Raw genomic sequence first — 22,281 nt, forward strand, 5'->3', positions numbered from 1 at the left:
TAGAAAATAATATACATTCAGATTAGCTTGTTCAGTTAAATAGAGCACACATTTCTTTGTTTTTATATCTTTGTTTGTGTTTGTATAAAAAACTGAATGTCTTGACTATACTGCTAACATAATATGGAGCCAGAACAGTGACTTTAAAATTTGGCATCCAAAAAAAAAAAATGGCATTGAAAACAAAACCAGAACTGAAAAAGGAAACATTGGCATTGAAACATTTGTATTGAAAACAGTTGTATTGGCATTGAAACAAGTATTGGCACTGAAAAAGGAAACTAATTAAAATAATTAAAATCTGAAAATCTTATTATTTTATTTTATTGGGATTTTTTGTATTTTTCAATGACAATCTTCAGATTTTTTCTTCATGTCACTTTTTTTTTCCAGCGACAGATTTTTTTACAATGTCAGTTTTTTTTAGTGTCACTGATTTTCAGTTTCAACTTTCTGTCACTGTTTTGGCGTCGAGAGGGAGGGGTCTGAGGGGAGGGGCAGGTAGAGCGTGGTTTGCATATCGGCATCCTGAAGAAGTAGCTATCTGCCATCCGCTCGGAAGCCTCTGGCACGGTGGCATTACTAAAATGTCCTGTTCACCGGGAACTTTCAAACCGCAATTAAGTCTGTTTTTTTTCTCTGCTATTTACATGTTTATTCACATGCAACCTGGCCTGTTTGGTTAGCTTTTAACGGCCGTTATGCTGTTTTTGTAGAGGTCCGCTGGAACATGTAAGTTTCTAACATTAGCCGTGTTGGCTAACTTAACCTGTGGTTAATGCAGGATCAAAAATAAACACCCGCCAAGCGCCGAACACGGCTAAAAGTCGGTTTTGGCAGAAGAATAAATTAACGTCATGTGTCACCGGCCTGGCGGTAAATACTTGTTGCTGCCAAGTAATAATACATCACAACAGCGGCTAACAGTAACATAGCCTGGGACGTTAACATTAGGCTCGTTCGAGATGAGCCAGGCCTGCGCAGAATCGATCACCGGCGACCACCGCACAATGCATGCCGGTTAGATTTGTGTACGACTTGATCCCGACTTGCTCTGCAACGATAACCTCGCGAGATCAAGGCGGCCGCAGTCTTTAGAGCCAGGCATGTCTATGGAGCCAGGCGCCGCAGTTGCTCTCCACCGACTGCAAGACCTCAGGGCATGATGGGAAACGCCTGGCTGTCGCCTGATCAAAGAGCTGATTGGTTCTTAGTTAGGACTACGTTCAGTCGACAATTCTTATTTTCTGTGTATTGTTTATATTTAATGTTAGATTATATGAATCTCATGTGCAATGAAGGTTTAATCTGTTAACAGACATATTTTGTGTGGTTGATATACTGTATATAATTACAAATATAAATACATCAGTAAATAAAGATTATAAGAAACCTTTGTTGCTTGTCCTCCCCATGTGTAACCTATATATGTAGCTGTGAAAATGTTTGGACTGTTATTCAGTAGTTCAATTTCTTAAATGTGGGGATTGTATGATTATAAATGACAGTGCCTTTATATAAATCTACTTTGTAGGCAATTCTTGTTCAATAAATGACTTCCAAGGGCTGAAATCTGCCCAGTCGTTCTGATTCTCACCTCAATCATAACAGGGGCATCGTTAAACAAATAAAAAGTTATGATTGACAAATTTAGACAGTGAAAAGTAGTTATCATTTTAGAAAAATCCACTTTGTATGACCTCAAAGTTTGTATTTCTATTTGTTACATTTGTGAGATTAAATATTAAAAATCACACCACATCCCATCTGCCCATTAAGAGGATTAGCACAGTGTAATTCATGTGCAAAGTGGAAAAGTAGGGGGATCTCTTCTGCTTCAATTTCATCAGCGATCAAGAACGCATGTGCAGTTTCTTCAGCCATAGCTGTCCGAACGTGTTGTGCAAACTACAGATAGCCTACAGATGGATCTGACAGGATGTAAATATTTCTGTGACTTCCTGTATATTCTTTGACGGCGGCTGGAAACTGTCCGACTTGACTGCAGCTTTTTGCCACTGCCCCCTGCTGCTGCCGCCTGGTCTCGTCCACCTTCCAGACGAGGCGCAGTTCATCTCGAACGAGCCTACTGACATGATGAACAGCAGGGCTTCGGCTGTGTACGTTAAGCTACCTCATCCCCAGCACACACACACGCACCATACAGGCTCTCATCTTTGAGCCGCTAGCTCAGCTTCAACGCAGGTAGTACACAATAACTCTTACAAGGGCCGCGAATTTGCTTCTGGTGACGATAAAAATGTTCCAGCGGACTCTGTTTCCAGCGCGGTCATGGAGAGTCTGAGCAGCTAACTTACTGAGCTGTGACTACCAGCTCTGCTTTTCTCAGTTTACCTGCCACTGGCAGATGAGCCAGAAAGTTAAATGTGGACCCTGGGTAAATGGAAGCTAATGTTAAGTCTCCAGCCCTGTGATGTTTTGCCGTTGTGTTTTTCACAAAGACCCTGGCCGAGTTAAAGGTAACTTTGAACGGCTAACTATCATTAACCACAGATTAGCTAGCCAACACCTATTAACTTAGCATTTGTTTCAGTGGACCGCTGCCAAACCAGCACAACAGCCGTTCAAAGTTGCCAGTGGCAGGTAAACTGAGAAAAGCAGAGCTGGTAGTCACAGCTCAGTAAGTTAGCTGCTCAGACTCTCCATGACCGCGCTGGAAACAGAGTCCGCTGGAACATTTTTATCGTCACCAGAAGCAAATTCGCGGCCCTTGTAAGAGTTATTGTGTACTACCTGCGTTGAAGCTGAGCTAGCGGCTCAAAGATGAGAGCCTGTATGGTTTGTGTGTGTGTGTGCTGGGGATGTCGGTAGCTTCACGTACACAGCCGAAGCCCTGCTGTTCATCATGTCAATGTTAACGTCCCAGGCTATGTTACTGTTAGCCGCTGTTGTGATGTATTATTACTTGGCAGCAACAAGTATTTACCGCCAGGCCGGTGACACATGACGTTAATTTATTCTTCTGCCAAAACCGACTTTTAGCCGTGTTCGGCGCTTGGCGGGTGTTTATTTTTGATCCTGCATTAACCACAGGTTAAGTTAGCCAACACGGCTAATGTTAGAAACTTACATGTTCCAGCGGACCTCTACAAAAACAGCATAACGGCCGTTAAAAGCTAACCAAACAGGCCAGGTTGCATGTGAATAAACATGTAAATAGCAGAGAAAAAAAACAGACTTAATTGCGGTTTGAAAGTTCCCGGTGAACAGGACATTTTAGTAATGCCACCGTGCCAGAGGCTTCCGAGCGGATGGCAGATAGCTACTTCTTCAGGATGCCGATATGCAAACCACGCTCTACCTGCCCCTCCCCTCAGACCCCTCCCTCTCGACGCCAAAACAGTGACAGAAAGTTGAAACTGAAAATCAGTGACACTAAAAAAAACTGACATTGTAAAAAAATCTGTCACTGAAAAAAAAGTGACATGAAGAAAAAATCTGAAGATTGTCATTGAAAAATACAAAAAATCCCAATAAAATAAAATAATAAGATTTTCAGATTTTAATTATTTTAATTAGTTTCCTTTTTCAGTGCCAATACTTGTTTCAATGCCAATACAACTGTTTTCAATACAAATGTTTCAATGCCAATGTTTCCTTTTTCAGTACTGGTTTTGTTTTCAATGCCAATTTTTTTTTTTGGATGCCAAATTTTAAAGTCACCGTTCTGGCTCCATAACATAACTGCTGTAACACTGAAAGAAGAATGAAAGCTCAGTATCAGTGCAAAGAACTGCAAAGAAAAGTAAGAAAGCAAAACTCAGCCATAAATATGATAAAACACAAAAAAGGAAAATACAAGAGAAAAAAGGTGACCTTGGCCAGCGATGCCTCATCCTTGGATTCTTGGGAGTTGAGGTCCTGCAGCTCGGTCTCCAGCTGGTCCAGCTTCAGGTTGACTGCACACACCTCCAGGTCCTTGTCCTGCAGGACAAATGTTTACAGTCAGAACAGAGAGGACGTGGAACAGGAACAAACACGCAATTATTTACTCAGCAGGTAGCTACAAGGTGTACACATGCACAGAAATATTTCCACAACTTGGGCTCATAACTACAAACTCATGCTGTATGTACATGTGTAGTGTACACCTGTGGAACTTTATTGTAGATCTAATAAAAATTAGGAGTGGGAATCACAGAGTAACTCATGATACAATATTAATCACAATACACTTCCAAAGATAATTACAGTACAGTAATGACATTATCATCTCACAATACATCATGATATCTAGGAATTATGTATTTATTCTCTGCATTGTGGTGTCAGTTTCCCAGAATTTGACACTAACTGAGATGAAACAAGCATCAAAAAGTGCATTGAGTCTTAGGTTTGTGCCTCCTTAACACACGCACAATAACTGCAAGTTGTTATGTCCATGTGTGCCCGCATTCCAATGTAAAAAAGCCAGAACCTGACAAAAGGCTTAATTGCCAGACAGTAGAACAGTTTCAATTTGTCTAAATTAAGTTAACTTTCCAAAAGTTATGAAGTAGTGCATCTGGTAGGTCACATTGTCAGAGGAATCTGTTAAGAGGACCTGCAAGGTTTAATAAAGATATTAAAATTTTGCGCCAGTGTATCTACAATCATATTGTAAGAGGAAGTGATATGATATATTGCTGTATGGATATTTTGTCCCACCCCTAATCAACATCGACCAGTTAACAAGGATCAAATAAGAGATTAGAAGCTAATGTGTATAAAATAGTGCACAATGCATGCAGATGTTTAACACTGATGAAATGGCGCAGCAAAAAACAACAAAAAACTGACATCTTGGATTAGTTCACTTAATACAACTTATAAACATGAGGTTGACAATATCACTTCAAAATGAATAAAAATTAATGTGAACCATCACTGCAAACACAATTACAACAATATTATATTTCCATTCCATTTATTAACCTCTATATGCTTTGTATGTCCTGTTGGGTAACTGTGATATTTATGTCAGTTCATTTTTGCATTTTATCTGTTTTTTATCATTTCTAAGACAATTTCCTGACAGGCTGGACAATTCTCTAGTCCAGTGCACATATATTTTGAAAACGGTCTAATTTTTCTTTGAAAAGTCACGTCAAGTAATAAAATAATAACTAATAGAGCAGCTATCCACAACAGTAGTTCTATTAGAGATGCTGTTTATAATTTTATCCTATTCTGCCAGAACTTTGAACTAGTGTTTTCAATTATGTAAAAATGTGTTTAAATTAGTGCTGCCGTTTCGGGCACCTGCCACTGACTTATCGCTGCCACCATTTGAGATTGCTGTCCCACAAACTCAAGTTCTTAACTAAATTATAGTGGCCATAAGAAGTCGTCTGTCCAAGGTAAAGACGCATTAATGGCAATCGCCTCTGTGGGAATCTTCCTTGATGCATTTGATTACGCTCAAGCGAGCACCAGGTTTGAGTCCATGTAGACTAGGAGGAAGGTTTGAATTCAGCAGTTTTCTAAAGAGTAGAAAGTACAGATAGAGACAGATTGTGTTAAAATGTAGGGAGTAAACTTAAAAACTTGTTATAAAAATAAATACTTAAGCAAAGTACAGATGCCTGAAAAATCTACTTAAGCACAATTAAGAAGTATTTATACTTCATTACCTTCCACCTCAACTGCCTGGATGCTGCTGGATCTGGTATGTTAAGCTGTGTAGCTGGGATTTTTAACTACTTCTATGTTATTGAATTGTATCAGTGTTTACAAATCAGTTGATTCACAGAAGATGTATTTTTACAAAAAAGTATATATATATTTAGGTTTTTAAATTATGTAAGTCATCTATTTAGCATAAATCCAATACATCGTGAGGTTCCAGCTTCACGTATGTGAGGCTTTCCATTTTACATAAAAAATGTATTTGGGCTTTGGCTTGATGGCTGAAAAACAACTAGTAATCCTAACTGAGTTTCAACTGAATAGTCTTGCACAGAGTCATGATGCTAAGTATGAGTATGAGCAGATGGACTTTTTGTTCAGTTGTCATGGTGATGAATCTGTTGACATACTAGCTCAGTAGAGAGAAGTGAAGTCATAATAGCTACTGAGCTTGCAGGTCAACAGATCCATGGCCATGACAACTGAGCAAACTTCATCCCTGATGAAGACCAATGCTGTGTTTGCATTACCCTCCATTTACGATAGGTATAATGCAATACATTTACTGACCGTCTGAGTTTGTAAATTTTGCCCTCAAAAATTCTCTGAATGGAACAAATGAAGTGGTGTGAAGTACACTGCTTTCTGCAAAGAATCTCTCAATGCAATATGTGTCATTTTGTAGATGTGAAAACTATTATTGTGTGACACTATGATGACGATAAGTACAGTAAGCATTCGAAATCTGACTTTACTGCTCACTACAGGCTCTATCTTACACTTGGTGCAAGGCGGCCTAAGGTAGCTTGAGATGGGATTGATTTTTCAACAAACGTTTATTTTCTCACTGTTTCGGGAATCTTAGTACAAATGTACTTTACTGTAATTGACATGCCTTACATGCGATGTCTTACTTTCGATTGTTGTTTTAAACTTGTTTCTGGCCAGGGAGTGCAAATGAAAACTAGCCTCTTGGCTAATTCTGGCATATGTTCATTAATATGTACTGTGCCTGAGAAATAAACTGGATGAATAAATGAAATGTATTCATCTTTGTTTCACCAAAATTGTAGTCATTTCAACAACAGATGTAATTTCCAGCCACTTTACATTCGCCTTTCCATTTTATCCGAGCCCCCATGATACCTTGCGCGAATTATGGACGTAACTATGGGTATAATCTGTCACTTACCCGGAACCGCCGCCCCTCTTTCTTAGAGCAATTGATATGGTGTATCATTCACTTTATAGAGTGAATTCTACTAAAGGAACTATTGTTGCTTAGCCCACTTAGCTAACGCTTGGATGCATATATGACACCACATATGACACCACAGAGAGGAAAATCCCATCACCAGAGCAATTCTGTATGTAATTACTGACGTGAAACTCAATCATTTCAACGTTTCTGAAGCAATCTGGACCACACAGGCACAAACCTCCAGCTGCTGTCGGAGGCTGAACGCGTCTCCGGTCAGCATGTCTTTCTCTCGAGCCAGTTTCTCCCTCAGGCTCCTCTCCCTCTGCACCTCCTCCTGGGCTGCACTCAGCTCACTGTCAAACCTGCACACACACGCACGCACGCACACATGCGCACACACACACACACACACACACACACACACACACACACACACACACACACACTTACTTCACTGATCAACAATGTCAAAACTTATTCAGTATTACTGGTCCTGTAACATTCACAAACTTATTTATTATAAGCAGGAGGCAGGTATCTCCTGGGTGGATATGGAACAGTCCTTAATTCTCTGGTTAGTTTGCAGTTACCCTCCTCACTGAACACCCGCTCTAACCCAGTGATTGGAAACACAATGAAGATTTGGAGTCAGTTCAGAAAACATTATGTATACACAGACCTCTCTCCAGTCTCCTATTGTATCTAATCACTTGTCTGTCCCATCCTGTACTGACCCCATTTTTCAGGTGTGACATAACAAGGGTATCCAAATCCAGACAATATTCTTGCATCATTTAGTCAAAAAAGTGGCCTCTTTAATACACATTTGTTTTGTTATTTTCAAATTCGGCATTTTGTACAAAATAACTATCCACAATTTCCATATTGCCCCCCTTTATCTATTCTTGATGACCAATGATGTTCCAATTAAATCCAACTAAAAAGAAGACTGTGTCTGAGATCTATAATAGAATGGTTAACATTAATACTTTACTATTAATTAACTTTAAGAACTCTTGGGAAGAATATTTGCAAAGGGGACATTCAGAGGAACAATGGGAAGCAGTTTTAGACCTTATCCATTCGTCGTCCATTTGTGCCAGGCACGCTCTCATCCAATTTACTCATCAACATTTTGCACAAATGCTACACAAATGCAAGACTCACAAAACTCTACCCTTTCATTAGTCTTTTCTATGTCAGATTTAAACAGACCCCTGCAGATCTTATTCATATGCTCTGGTCTTGTCCCACTCTCAACAACTACTGGACAGACATTTTTTCAATACATTCAAAAGAGTATTTGATAAACACTTTGATCCAGATCCTCTTATAGCAATTTTGGGTTCATACCCGAAAGGGGAACACCCGCTGTGATTCGATCTGTAGTGGCCTTCTACTGACGTTTAGCCAGACACTAATATCATTGAAATGGAAGCATGTCACCCCACCTACCCACTCCAGCTGAATTAAGGGGGTTCCACAAGCAGTAAAACTAGAAAAAATTAGGTTATCATTGAAAATGTTTCCTGGTTAAATTTGAGAAAACCTGGAGACCCTCGTCAGCTATGCGCAGACCCTGGTACTTACAGAAGAGTGATGTGAACCTGTGTTACAACAATCTATTTCTACAGACATTAATGTACAGTGGGAATATCAGCCTGAGTTACGGCAGTTGGTTATTATTCATTTATTTATTGATTGATTGTATTTTTCCTTTTATTTATCCCTTCTTTATTTAAATAACTAGCTAAATTCATGGTGCGAAAGTTCTTGAAATCTGCTGAGCTGGTCACAAAGAAGATCCTGCCTCTGTTTCAACTACAGCATGCATATTCAGCAACAGATACAGTGTACATCGTTGCTCACACACACACTCACACACGCACATGTGCGCACACACGCGTAGCAACAACAGTGGACCCGGACACAATACTCTGTGTGTGTGTGTGTGTGTGTGTGTGTGTGTGTGTAAATGTGTACACTGACTTCCTCTGCTTCTTCTCCAGGTCATGATTGCGGCTCTGCTGGCCCTCCAGGTGAAGTTTGGTGTCCTGCAATTCAGATGTCAGTCGTTGTGTTTTCTTCTTCAGCTGCTGGATGTTTCGCTGGGACTCTTCGTTATCAGCCTGCAGGTCACTTATCTGCACATACACACAAAAAAAATTATTCGGAACTGGATAAAGAAACGTTTTCAGTATGTTGAGAAGCCTGGACGTAAATGTCATACGTCTGACAACTTGAGAGCTATCCAGGCATAACAAATTGTATACACTTAGAGCCGAACAAAGCAGGCTTGAGAATTAAACACTGCATTGTTCCTCTGTTAAAGTTGACAAGAATTTGGCTCCAGAATTTTACATTCTTAAGTTTCCTTGGGAAGTAGAGCCTTTTCTGTGCTTTTTTATAACAGGGTGGTGATGACCAATATAGGTTCTCTGTGATGTTGATTCCCAACTTATACATATTGTTCCATTTGGTATTTTTATTGCAAACTCGTTTGCTCTAAAAATAATATTTCAAAGCCATAATCAGGTATTTGAGGAAAATTAAAAACTAAACAATGCAGCTGGCACAAGTAGTTAACCCTGACACATTAGTACTTGGTAGAGCTCCCTTTTGCTGCAATAACAGCGTGAAGTCTTTAAGGGTAAGAATTGACCAACTTTACACACAGTTCGGGTATGATTTGTTGGTTTGACCTTGTGCTTGAGGTCATTGTCCTTGCAGTTGAACTTTCTTCCAGGCTTCAGTTTGTAGTGGATTGAAGGAGGTTCTCTGACAATTATCTCCCTGTATTTTGCTTAATTCCTTCTTCCTTTTTTCAAACAAGATGCCCAGTCCCTGCTGAGGAAAGCATCCCTACAGCTTGGTGTTGCCACCACAGTACTGTAAGTATAACTGTAGTGTAACAGTGGTGTTTGCTGATGTATAAAAGTTGCCATACAGGGCACTTTTATACAGGGCTCCTGGTATAGTTGACTGGTGTAGCTTACTCCACTTTCAGTCACTGATATCTGTAGCCAAGTAATAGTTGGCTAGTTTGTGGCTTGCCTTACAAGTCCATTTCTTGCCCTAACATTGAGTTTTGAGGATCAGGCTTATCTAGGTAGTGCCTGGATGGTAAAATGCAGCTCCCATTTCCTACTGATCCAAAAAGGCTTATTAGGATATCCAAACACCTGCATATTATTTTGTAGTGTTTTCCTAATTTGTGAATGTCAATGACTAAATATATATACATATATCATATATATATATAGCAGATGGTGTCCTGGGAGATCTCCTCCCTGACCTGAATCAGGGCATCAGTGAGCTCCTGGACAGTCTGTGGTGGTACTTGGCAGCGTTGGATGCATAACATCCCATAGTGGCTCAGTTGGATTAAGGTCAGGGGAACAAGAGGGCCAGTCAATGGCGTCAATCCAAGAACTGCCTACACATTCTGGGCACATGAGGCTAGGCATTGTCCTGCACCAGGAAGAACCCAGGGCCCACTACAGCAGCGTAAGGTGTGCATATACATTAACTGATAACTGATTAACTGATACACACCTTCCATTTCACTTACTCATTAAGTGAAATGCAAGGTGTGTATCCGTGAAATCCTCACTCACCCTCCTCTCCAGCTGCCGTTTGTTCTGCTGCTCAACCTCCAGCTTGTCATCAAACTCCTGCTGCAGTCTCTTCTTGGTGAATTCAATCTCTCTGATGGCTCGTTCATACTTCAGCCTCCACTCTCCTCCTGTCATATAAACATGTTCACAGTCACAGTCACCCAATATGTATATAAAAACACAGTAGTGGTTCGAAACAGGAATTTTAGCAACGAATAAAATAAGTCTAAAACTGTGTTTCATAAAATACCATATATTTGCAAGGGATAATGTTTCATACTAATAATATGATAACATCCAAATGTCATATTAATCTCAGTTGTAACTTAGCACATGTACATAATATTAGCATTAAAAAATGCAAACATCTGTCCATAACATATGTCCTATATCCTGATTTTTCAGGACATTTCAATGGCCAAAGATTTAAACATTTCTATGTTTTGTGTTTGTCCTGAGTTTGTGGGACAGCAAGCTCAAATAGTGACAGCAGCTGCTATGCAGGGTACCGCTAGTGCCGCTGCCACTATTTGAGCAACTTTATGTGCCGCACTTCAACCCACATAGCAATGTTAAAAGAACAAACAACAGTACTGTGGTAGTAGGTAGTGCCTTTGGCAACTAATATGAGAGAAAACTACTGCATACATGTGAATGCCCCCCCTAAGAATCGCCACCTTAATGTGGTGGAGGGGTTTGTGTGTCCCTGCAATCCTAGGAGCTATGTTGTCAGGGGCAATAACTCCTGATAGTGTCCCCCAAGGCAAATTGGTCTCAGGGGAGGGACCAGACTAAGATCATTTCAAGAAGACCGGATGATATGGCAGTCGCAGGGACAGAGTACCTTGCCCGGTACAGGAGCACCAGGACCCCCACCTGTAGCCCGACCTAGGAGGGGAGCTCACCAGTGAGCGTCCAGTGGCCAGGCCTTAGCCCATGGGGCCGAGCCAGGCTCAGCCCAAAATGGCTACGTGGGGCCTCCCCCTTCTAGGCTCACCACTCGCAGGGGAGATGGTATCGGGTACATTGTGTATTGGGTTGCGGGCAATGGCGGGGACCTGGCCGTCCTGATGTGGAATTAGGGCTGGGCTATATGGCCGTTTACTAATATCCCGATATTTTTATGCCATGTCACGATACACGATACATATCTCGATATTTTGCCTTAGCCTTGAATTAACACTTTGATGCATACAATCATGCCAATATGATGATTCTACGTGTCTACATGTGATTACAGGTTGCTGGGGGGAAGGCTCTGACTGTTGTTTGTACTTATGCAGCAGTTCAGATTACCTGGCCTTCTTGGAGTCCTTGGGTGGTGTTCTGGAAAGGGCTGCACCTGGGGACTCTAAAGTCCTTCTAGTGGACTTCAAAAATCACATGGGGGAGGATGGGGAAACATGGAGGGGGGTGACTGGGAGGAACAGCCTGCCTGATCTGAACCTGAGTGGTGCTTTGTTACAGGACTTCTGTGCAAGTCATGGATTGGCCAAGAAGAGCTGTAGCTGCTCTTACTTATGTAGGAGGTATGGCGGAGGGAGGCAGAGATCATCTGCAAGTGTTTTTTTAATATGGACATCTGACGGATTTTATGAACTTGCTGGGAAGCATGAACTGGACGAGACCCCTGCTGAGCGTGACTTCTGCCTCGCAACAATCACTAATCACGTTAGCCATTTTCACCTGAAGCTAACGTCTGCAGCCATACATAACTGTTAGAGCAAGCCCAGCTAAAGCGCCCAGATCTGAGGAGGCGCTGTCAACTTTGCTGTCCAACTCTGAGAGAAGTGTGTGCAGCAGTGTCAGTAAATGCCTCATCTTAAAGCTGCCATGTGAAAACAGTATTATATTATTATATAGTATTATATTATTGTAGATTACAACAAACGTGTAAGGCACCTCAGATGGGTAAAGGTTTTTTTTTTTTAATGTTTATGTATTGAAAAGATGCAGCTTTTATTTTGTAGACTACTGTAGACGGATTATTGGAAGGACTTTCTGAATAAAAGGGGAATTTAAATGACGAAAAGTAGCCATGTGCAGTAATATAGATGATTGAGGATGCCATACGCTGAGATGCATCACGATGCATTGAGAATCCTTTTGCGTTCAAATCGTTGACAGCTGAATCATAATCGCAATCAAATGGAATTGTAAGGCCAGAAGTAACATGTCCTCTGCAGGGAGGCAGAGTCTGAAGACTCAGGGGAAGACTCCTCTGCAGCACGGCGGCAAGGCGCCAGGGGTGTCTGAGATTCGCCCTGAGATGCTGAAGGCTCTGGACATAGTTGGACTGTCTTGATTGACATGTCCTTTCAGTGTCGCGTGGAGGTCGGGGACAGTGCCTCTTGAGTGGCAGACTAGAGTGGTGGTTCCCATTTTCAAAAAGGGTGACCAGAGGGTGTGCTCTAAATATCTGGGTATGACACTGCTAAGCCTCCCTGTGAAAGTTTATTCGAGGGTGCTGGAAAAAAGGCTCCGACCAATTGTCAAACCATGTATTCAGGCACAAAGCAGATTCCATCCTGGTTGTGGAACGGTGGACCAGCTCTTTACCCTTGGGGGCATATTGTGGGGGTACTGCAGGAGAATGGGGTTCCAGGGCTGTTGCTACGAGTTATCTGGTGCCTGTATTACCAAAGTGAGAGCTCTGTCTGTACACTCAGACTCAGACACTACATAAAATCATCTATAAAGGGAGGATAGCCTGTGCAACTCAAGATAATTAGCCTATATTTTGCCAGATGTGCTGTTATTGGAGCTTCCATGATTGGTAATGCCAGAAAGTGCTTGTGCTCCAACTCCTCCACTCCACCAGGGTTCCCTGTCCCTTTTGCTGGTTCTCTTTTGTGTTGCAGGATGTGTGGAGGGAGGAGTAGTCATTATCTTTATGAGGTAAGCCGGTGTAGTCCTCTTCCAAGCCCACCGCCACCTCCTTACAGTTTCTTTCTGGACCATTGCGGCATGGCTCTTCAGTTCTGCTTAGTTTGCTACTGACATTCACACACACACCCATGACTGCCTGCACTACTGTTGACTGACTCCCATGTTTGTTTTCATTCTTTGCATTTTCATTCATGTTAATCTCATCTGGTCTCCCCTTTTTTGTCCAGCCCAAGAGCCAGGCAGTGACATCATAGAAAGAGAACTTCAGAATAAGTCTGTTCTAATACACTCAAATACACAATTTTAGTAAGACCTATACTATTTTGAAATAGCTCTAAATGCCACAATCTAATGTGCAATAAGTTCAACATGAGAAATACCTTCATGATTGTGTTGCAGCATCATTTGACCTGAATCAAATCTCTACTATGGGACAAACAAGTAAAGTTGTTCCAACCTATGCAGTAAGAATGGAGACATTTAGAAAAATCAATCCAACATTCAAAAAGTCTGCATGCAACACAAAGACAGCTGACAGTCTGCCTGCAGGGCGTCTGGAACTGAAGCTTTACCTAATTTTTCACTTTAAGCTAATCCATTTCTAATGTACTTCTTCACATTGGATTTTTCTTGGCTTTTGTCAAAGCATCGACACCACCCCTGCAGTTTCTGCACCTCCACAAAAGATCTCACACTGGGCTTTTTGGGAGGAAATTACAACTATTAACGTCTGTGTGTGAGTATGTGTATGTACAGTTTATACTGGGAGTGGACAAAATAACAAAAACATATCACAAGTTTGATGGCAAGTTTGTGTTGAGACTTTTAGAGGTGTTCAATCAACACAGCACTCTTTTGTTGAAATTCCATTTACAGATTATTAAATAAATTTACTTATTTTTGTTGAAAGTTATTGTGACCACTTTTGCTTTTTTTCAACACAGTTTCTATGTTGAGAAGCACCCAGTGCCCAGAAGAAGAAACTCTGGCCAATTTCTGTGTAATACAGTACAACAGTTCTGTCTAATAAATCTGTTATTAGAACGGTGAGATGGCCCTCTTGAAATGCAAGGAATAATTTTTCTTTCTTTCTTTTTTGCTTTCCTTGCTTCTATGCTTAAAGTACATCACATTTTTGAGGACCAAAACATGCTCAAAAACTCATGATACTTTGCACTTCATTCAGATGTGGTAGGAATTTATGTATTTTATGGTTTTCGGCAATGGCCTTGACACAATGGGTCACCTCCTAAAATGCAGGCCATGGGACTACTTTCATGTATGAAGTAACCCTAACCGTGTATCGCATTTTTATATCCAAAAACGTCTTAGGTGCCATGAACCAAGCCCAAAAGAAAGTTGGCCATTTCGGATTTAGTGCAAATGTTTTGTAAGACCAATGTGTGTGCTATGGATCCTCTTAAGATGTAACCCTGAAATATTTCCTTAACCCATCTAGAAAACAGGGAGCACTGGCAGCCTTCTGTTAGAATTAGTCATCCACATACAGAGATAATTTACACTCAATATTCCCCACCTTTTCCTTCCTTAATAGCAGTATGTAGCCTTATGCTGATGTCCAAAGCTCAAGTGCTGAACTATGATCAACAGAGGACTGGTACAGCATCCCTATCTTGTCCCACGTTTAAGGTTAAGAGGTAAAGACCTACAGATCTAATATATAACTACAGGCGTACTGTTTACTTTATATTCAGCATACATTATGTTAAATAATGATTAGTGTTAAAAAAATGAAAATCTACCAGATAAAAAGTTATTTTGATCAGGATGGCCAGCCTAGTGGCCAGCATCCTTGCTACCACTTTCTGACTGAGGGATCTATGTGCCCGGATCTGAGTCGTCCCTCCCTTTCATTGGGCCTGCTGTCTTACAGCTCGGAAGTGATTTAATTGCCTCTTTAAATTCTATTAGCGATGCGCTCACATCTCCGACCCAACGCAATGATGCCATAAGAACAGAAACTAAAGTGATCACAACACTGATATACTAGTATTACTGTAAAAAAAATAAATTAAAGCTGCAAGCAGCGATGAACAGGCCCTCGCCCCACGTGCGTCGGGCCGTGGCACCGTCGGAGGCCGCACGCCCAGATGTGTGCTCCCCCGTTGCCTGTGTAAATGTCCTACCTAAATGGGATACGTGCCACACAAAGCACAACAGTGACATCTTCAGTGACTTCCTGTGTCCAGTCGGTGGCGCTATGGATATGATGCAGTGTTGATGCATAGAAGGACTGAGGGTTAAACCCTGTAAGGAATTCCTGCTTATGGCGAGGGATCGAAATTGACCACCACCCGCCATGCCCATCAGGTGTAACGTAGGCGAAAGCTTTTGACAACTTTTCATTATGAAGGTATGAGGATGAGACTTAGTGACTGGGAAGTCTGTGGTGTTAAATCTGTAGGACAAGTTAAATAAAGTATGAGGCATAGAAATGGGTACTTACAAAATGGGAAAAGCCATAAGGGGGTCATCGAAATTGAACGCACTACCACGCCCACCAGGAATAACATAGGTGAAAGCTTTTGTCAACTTTTCATCATCAAGGTATAAGGATGAGACTTCGTGACTGGGAAGTCTGTGGTGTTAAATCTGTAGGACAAGTTGAATAATGTACGAGGCATAGAAATGGGTGAAAATGGCGGCGAAATCTCGACTTTGAACCAAAATGGCAAACTTCCCGTTAGACTGAGGGTATGGGTCCAGGAGGGTTTTTTGTGCGTATGGTCATGATACATAAGCGTACCGAATTTTGTTCATGTATGTGCATGTAGGAGGCGGGGCTTAAAGTTTGAAATATTCCAGGGGGCGCTATGGAGCCTTTTTTTTAACTTAAAAGGCCCAGACCCATATCAATTATCAATGTGGGTGACTCGTGATGCGTGTGCAAAATTTGGTGTGCATATGTGTTTGTCTGTATGTACGAAATGGGAAAAGCCATTAGGGGGCGCTACTGAGCTGCCGTGTCACGCCTGAGGCCAGTGATGGTATCAAATTAACGTACTGATGGGTTAAAAGCAATGTGCCAAATCTGGTGAGTCTGAAACCACCCTAAAGTCCCGAAAACAGTATCGCAAAAATTAAAATCGCCGCACGCCATTCAAGATGGCCGACTTCTTGTTGCAGTAACAATTCTGAGTTTGGTGAGTTTTGGGGTATGTTCAGGCCGCCAAATATGCAGTCGAATGGAAGGAAAAAGAAAAAAAAGCAGGTTTCTGCTCGGGGCCTTATGAAAAAAAAAAAGGTAAAAAAATAACGCAACAGTGATTTCTGACACAGCTTCCATTAATAAAGTGAAACACAAACTGTTTCAGTTCATTCTCAATCTTCTTATACAACACTCCTCACTGGTGTGTTCTCTTTGAAATGGTTTTACACGTTATTAAATAAACTGGGCATCATTGAGGATGCCATACACTTAAAATGACCTGCATTCAATTCAAATCTCTTTTGTCTCAGCTTGAGTGTTTGCTTATTGACCTGAACACTCAAGATGGTGTTATATTCATTCTTCAGTTTCCTGATACAGTTTAAATATTTCATCGACAGAGATTATATGTATGCCTTTACCAGACCTTGTTTACAACCACAAAACGTCGCGCATACAAAATACTGATAATCCACTAATTTAGAGTGATTCAATATACTAATTAAGATTATCGTTAGCAGAGGCCACCACTGTGACAAAACTCACAGAACTGTCACTCAGGCTTGATCCATACACGCCCACAAAGTCCTGAGAAAACATCTAATCAGTCAAACACCTACGTGGGTGTCCAGCAGCTTTGTCTTACAATTGCCATTTCTATCTCTCGAGTTTTTAATGCAACATAACATAAATATCAATAATTAAATGGTAATTACTGCAGTGCTGTGCACATTGCGTCTGTGAGTAGGAGTGTGTCTGACCTGTGTCATCATCATCCATCTCTCCATTGAGTTCAGAAGCCCTGATGAGTCGAGCCTCCATCACCTCCATCTCCATGGACTCCATCTGTTTCTTCATGCTGTCGAACTTGGCCTTGTGGATGAGAGAGAAAAAGCGGTTTCTATGAAAATATAGACACATCTGTCTGGATTAACCCCAGATTTCTGCCGGTTTTCATGAGTTGGAGCACAAACAGAGGGACATTAGATGGTTCAGAGAACCACTGGACCAGATTATGTCTCTGGGGCCCACAGAGGAAGGTTTTGGGTGCATTTAATGTAGGACTGAAACTTCTCCTGCTGAGTAAAAACTATGATCACAGTCAGTCCCATCATGATGTTATTATTGCAACCCAGAGTGGGTATGTTTAGAATGGCTCATTGAAAAAATTATGATGCTTTTTGTAAGCCTCAGTGTGGAATTTTTGGATGTTCTGAAAAAGCTTTTAAAAATTACTTGTCTGTGGAAAAATATTATCCAATTATTCCACAAATTGGCAATTTTAAAGAAATATCGACTGGACATGGATAGGAATAATTCCTAAATTCTTAATATAATTCCGAGAGTAACATACAATTTCATTTTATGAAGAATTAAGTTATGGTGACAAAAACATTACTATATATACATATATACACATATACATCTATATATATTTATCTATAGCTATCTATCTATATATATATATATATATATATATATATATATATACAGTACAGACCAAAAGTTTGGACACACCTTCTCATTCAATGAGTTTCCTTTCTTTTCATGACTATTGACATTGTAGATTCACACTGAAGGCATCAAAACTATGAATTAACACATGTGGAAATATGTACTTAACAAAAAAGTGTAAAACAACTGAAAATACGCCTTATATTCTAGTTTCTTCAAAGTAGCCACCTTTTGCTCTGATTACTGCTTTGCACACACTCTGCATTCTCTTGATGAGCTTCAAGAGGTAGTCACCTGAAATGGTTTTCACTTCACAGGTGTGCCCTGTCAGGTTTAATAAGTGGGATTTCTTGCCTTATAAATGGGGTTGGGACCATCAGTTGTGTTGTGCAGAAGTCAGGTGGATACACAGCTGATAGTCCTACTGAATAGACTGTTAGAATTTGTATTATGGCAAGAAAAAAGCAGCTAAGTAAAGAAAAACGAGTGGCCATCATTACTTTAAGAAATGAAGGTCAGTCAGTCCGAAAAATTGGGAAAACTTTGAAAGTGTCCCAAAGTGCAGTCGCAAAAACCATCAAGCGCTACAAAGAAACTGGCTCACATGAGGACCGCCCCAGGAAAGGAAGACCAAGAGTCACCTCTGCTGCGGAGGATAAGTTCATCCGAGTCACCAGCCTCAGAAATCGCAGGTTAACAGCAGCTCAGATTAGAGACCAGGTCAATGCCACACAGAGTTCTAGCAGCAGACACATCTCTAGAACAACTGTTAAGAGGAGACTGTGTGAATCAGGCCTTCATGGTAGAATAGCTGCTAGGAAACCACTGCTAAGGACAGGCAACAAGCAGAAGAGACTTGTTTGGGCTAAAGAACACAAGGAATGGACATTAGACCAGTGGAAATCTGTGCTTTGGTCTGATGAGTCCAAATTTGAGATCTTTGGTTCCAACCACCGTGTCTTTGTGCGACGCAGAAAAGGTGAACGGATGGACTCTACATGCCTGGTTCCCACCGTGAAGCATGGAGGAGGAGGTGTGATGGTGTGGGGGTGCTTTGCTGGTGACACTGTTGGGGATTTATTCAAAATTGAAGGCATACTGAACCAGCATGGCTACCACAGCATCTTGCAGCGGCATGCTATTCCATCCGGTTTGCGTTTAGTTGGACCATCATTTATTTTTCAACAGGACAATGACCCCAAACACACCTCCAGGCTGTGTAAAGGCTATTTGACCAAGAAGGAGAGTGATGGGGTGCTGCGCCAGATGACCTGGCCTCCACAGTCACCGGACCTGAACCCAATCGAGATGGTTTGGGGTGAGCTGGACCGCAGAGTGAAGGCAAAAGGGCCAACAAGTGCTAAGCATCTCTGGGAACTCCTTCAAGACTGTTGGAAGACCATTTCAGGTGACTACCTCTTGAAGCTCATCAAGAGAATGCCAAGAGTGTGTGAAGCAGTAATCAAAGCAAAAGGTGGCTACTTTGAAGAACCTAGAATATAAGACATATTTTCAGTTGTTTCACACTTTTTTGTTAAGTATATAATTCCACATGTGTTAATTCATAGTTTTGATGCCTTCAGTGTGAATCTACAATTTTCATAGTCAAGAAAATAAAGAAAACTCTTTGAATGAGAAGGTGTGTCCAAACTTTTGGTCTGTACTGTATATATATATATATGTATATATGTATATATATATATATATATATATATATGTATATATGTGTATATATATATATATATATACACATATATACATATATATATATATATATATATATATATATATATATATGTATATATGTGTATATATATATATATATATAGAAATAAAATAAAAAGTAAAATAATTTTGTATAAAAGTTCCTGCAGTTTAATAATGACAGATTTAAACTGCTTAAAACATTTGAGAATACTGATAATGAAAAGATAAGTTAAAAAATAACACTAATAAGATACCTGTCACCTGTGACCAAAGTTTTTGTTCAGTGACACAACCCTCTGTGCACCTGGATCTAAACTCACCTTTTAATGTTAATTACAAATAACAGCTGCACAATATATCGCTTTAGCATCGACACTGTGAGATGCGCAATCGTCACATCATAGGATGTGCAATGTCAAAGTAAGGCAAATCAACTCAAACACGTCCTGATACAACTTTTTTGCCACTTGACACAAAAACAAAACTTGAATGATTCTCAATTTCTATGACTAATCTACAAGAGACATCTGTCTGATATTAGACAATTTAGTTTGTTGCCAAAGCAGGGTCTGGTTTGGTCGCTGGATAAAATATACTCCCCTACAAAATCACCTCAATCATTTTAGAATTATATATTCTTTCAAATTATAATTATTTAACTTATCAAGACGAAATTGCTGTATTGTTTCATACCAAAATATATATCACAGAAAACCTAAATGTTGCAATGTCAGTTTTTTCCAATATTCTGCAGCCCTACAAGCTAAGCCTGATGCTACTTTATATACTTACTTTATATACAAATCTGTCTTCTGACATTTTAAATGAAAATCATGCTTTTAGGTTAGTAGTTTATTTGTGCCTATTCAGCACTGCTACCATCAAGGTAACACTAAATAAAATAAATAAGTAAATAAGATTGTTCCAACCTAAAAATATGAGTGACCACTGCCTTAATTTTAAGTAATGAGTAATGTGTTAAATGTGTTCATTGGTTATACTAGTTATCTCCGGTTTAGGCAATGCTAGTTATTACGTTTAATTGTTACTTTTAACTCTTCCTGGAGACTTCCTCAGAAGGGTTTCAAAATGAAGTCCAGGAACCCACTAAATCCACCACAACCAACAACTTACAATATAGTTATCTGAATATGTAGTGTACATCCGGTCCATTCCAGTGGAACATTTACAACATGCATGAACCTTTTCCTCTGTGTGAATACCCACATTGCCCCCTTGTGCCTCTCCATCAGACAAACACACAGGAAGAAATACATCCATCCCACATTTCTATAAGCTGGGCCATTTGTAAGCGGCCCCTCCTCATGGCTATCCAGAGCAGTCACTGGAAAATATCAATCCCACCACCCGCAATAAATATATAGAAAGAAATCATGTCAAAAATGTCAAAGAGTGAACTAAATGGATCGAGGGAGCACAGGGAGACAAGTGGTGGAGAAATGGCCTGACAATATGATTTCACAATTACAGTCATCCCATCCCATTATGAAGAAACCACCTTTTCAGCCAGTAAGGAGAAAAGGAATGATTACAGAAAACTCTACACACAAGTACTCAAAGAGATATATATTACAACACACAGAGCCAATAATGTACGAGCAGTTTGAATATGAAAAACTAAAAAAAAACTCAAATCAACTTAAGCATTTAACTAAAATGAACCTAATACCAAAATTATTATTCAGTTCACCATATCATAATCTTCTGATGATGTGTTGTGGGCCGCTGTATTAACATTTTCTAATTGTTTGGGGTCCTCTAATACCACACTGCTGAATGTGTTATGTTTGCATGAGGCCCAATGAGAGCACATTTTTTAATCTTCATTTTAAATCTGTGACCAAAAATAATCAAAACAAATGAATTCTTTGGTAATTAACTATAGCTGACGAATCCGGGATGCATAAATTAGATAAAAATGTATTGGCTATAATGGTGAAATAGTACCAATCTTGTTTTTAGTTACAGCATTGTAAATTGAGCCTCACATGTAAAACTATGGCAACATCTAGGATTAAAGTAATCTGGAAAGACTGAATTAGAAATGCTTTGGAAAATATAGAAAATAGCAGAAAATGTGTATTTGTTTGTTTCAGCACTAAAAGACCCAATCATCTATGCTTGTACTTCCCAATATTGAACAAATTAAAGGCCAGATACCAACAAACCAGGATTGGTAATTATAGCTCAAAAATCATTTAGACAGTGATGATTTACAGCCCAGCAGGCTGTGTTCTTCTGTTGTCTCACAGCAGCATCTGAAGCTCAGCACCACATACCTGGAGGGCTGAGATCATTTCATCCCATACATGGGAACATATTAGTTAATGTGCATTTACAAGTCGGAACTTTTATATACATATTTTTTAAGTTGCCCATCTGTGTTTCCATTTTAGGAAAACAAATTAATTCAGTTCATAGCATCTGGAAAACTGTTTTGCGTGTACAACTGCATAAAAATTATGTATTTTAATTTTTGCCTTTGCTTCTCTTTTATTGTTTAAAGCAGTTAGTATGTTTTTCATCAATCCTGTACAACTTACAGGTAAAAAACTGTTCGCGGTTTGTTCCGTTGACTGTTGAGAGTGTGTTGG

The 22,281-nt window shown here is 40.1% G+C and overlaps 1 protein-coding gene across 6 annotated transcripts in view; it reads right to left on the reverse strand.

The window, feature by feature from the left end:
- myo18ab (myosin XVIIIA b) overlaps nt 1-22,281 on the reverse strand; it is a 182,098-nt gene that overhangs the window by 43,454 nt on the left and 116,363 nt on the right. For all 6 annotated transcript variants that reach the window (XM_084351390.1, XM_084351389.1, XM_084351387.1 and 3 more), the window contains 5 exons: nt 17,266-17,377; nt 10,447-10,574; nt 8,819-8,973; nt 7,068-7,191; nt 3,838-3,945 (listed from right to left, as the gene is read on the reverse strand). In XM_084351390.1, the coding sequence (XP_084207516.1) occupies nt 3,838-3,945; nt 7,068-7,191; nt 8,819-8,973; nt 10,447-10,574; nt 17,266-17,377 (627 nt within the window). The remainder of the gene's footprint in view (nt 1-3,837; nt 3,946-7,067; nt 7,192-8,818; nt 8,974-10,446; nt 10,575-17,265; nt 17,378-22,281) is intronic.

The sequence above is a fragment of the Pagrus pagrus genome (assembly GCF_965226575.1).
Source record: "Pagrus pagrus genome assembly, chromosome: 4".
NCBI lineage: Eukaryota > Metazoa > Chordata > Actinopteri > Spariformes > Sparidae > Pagrus > Pagrus pagrus.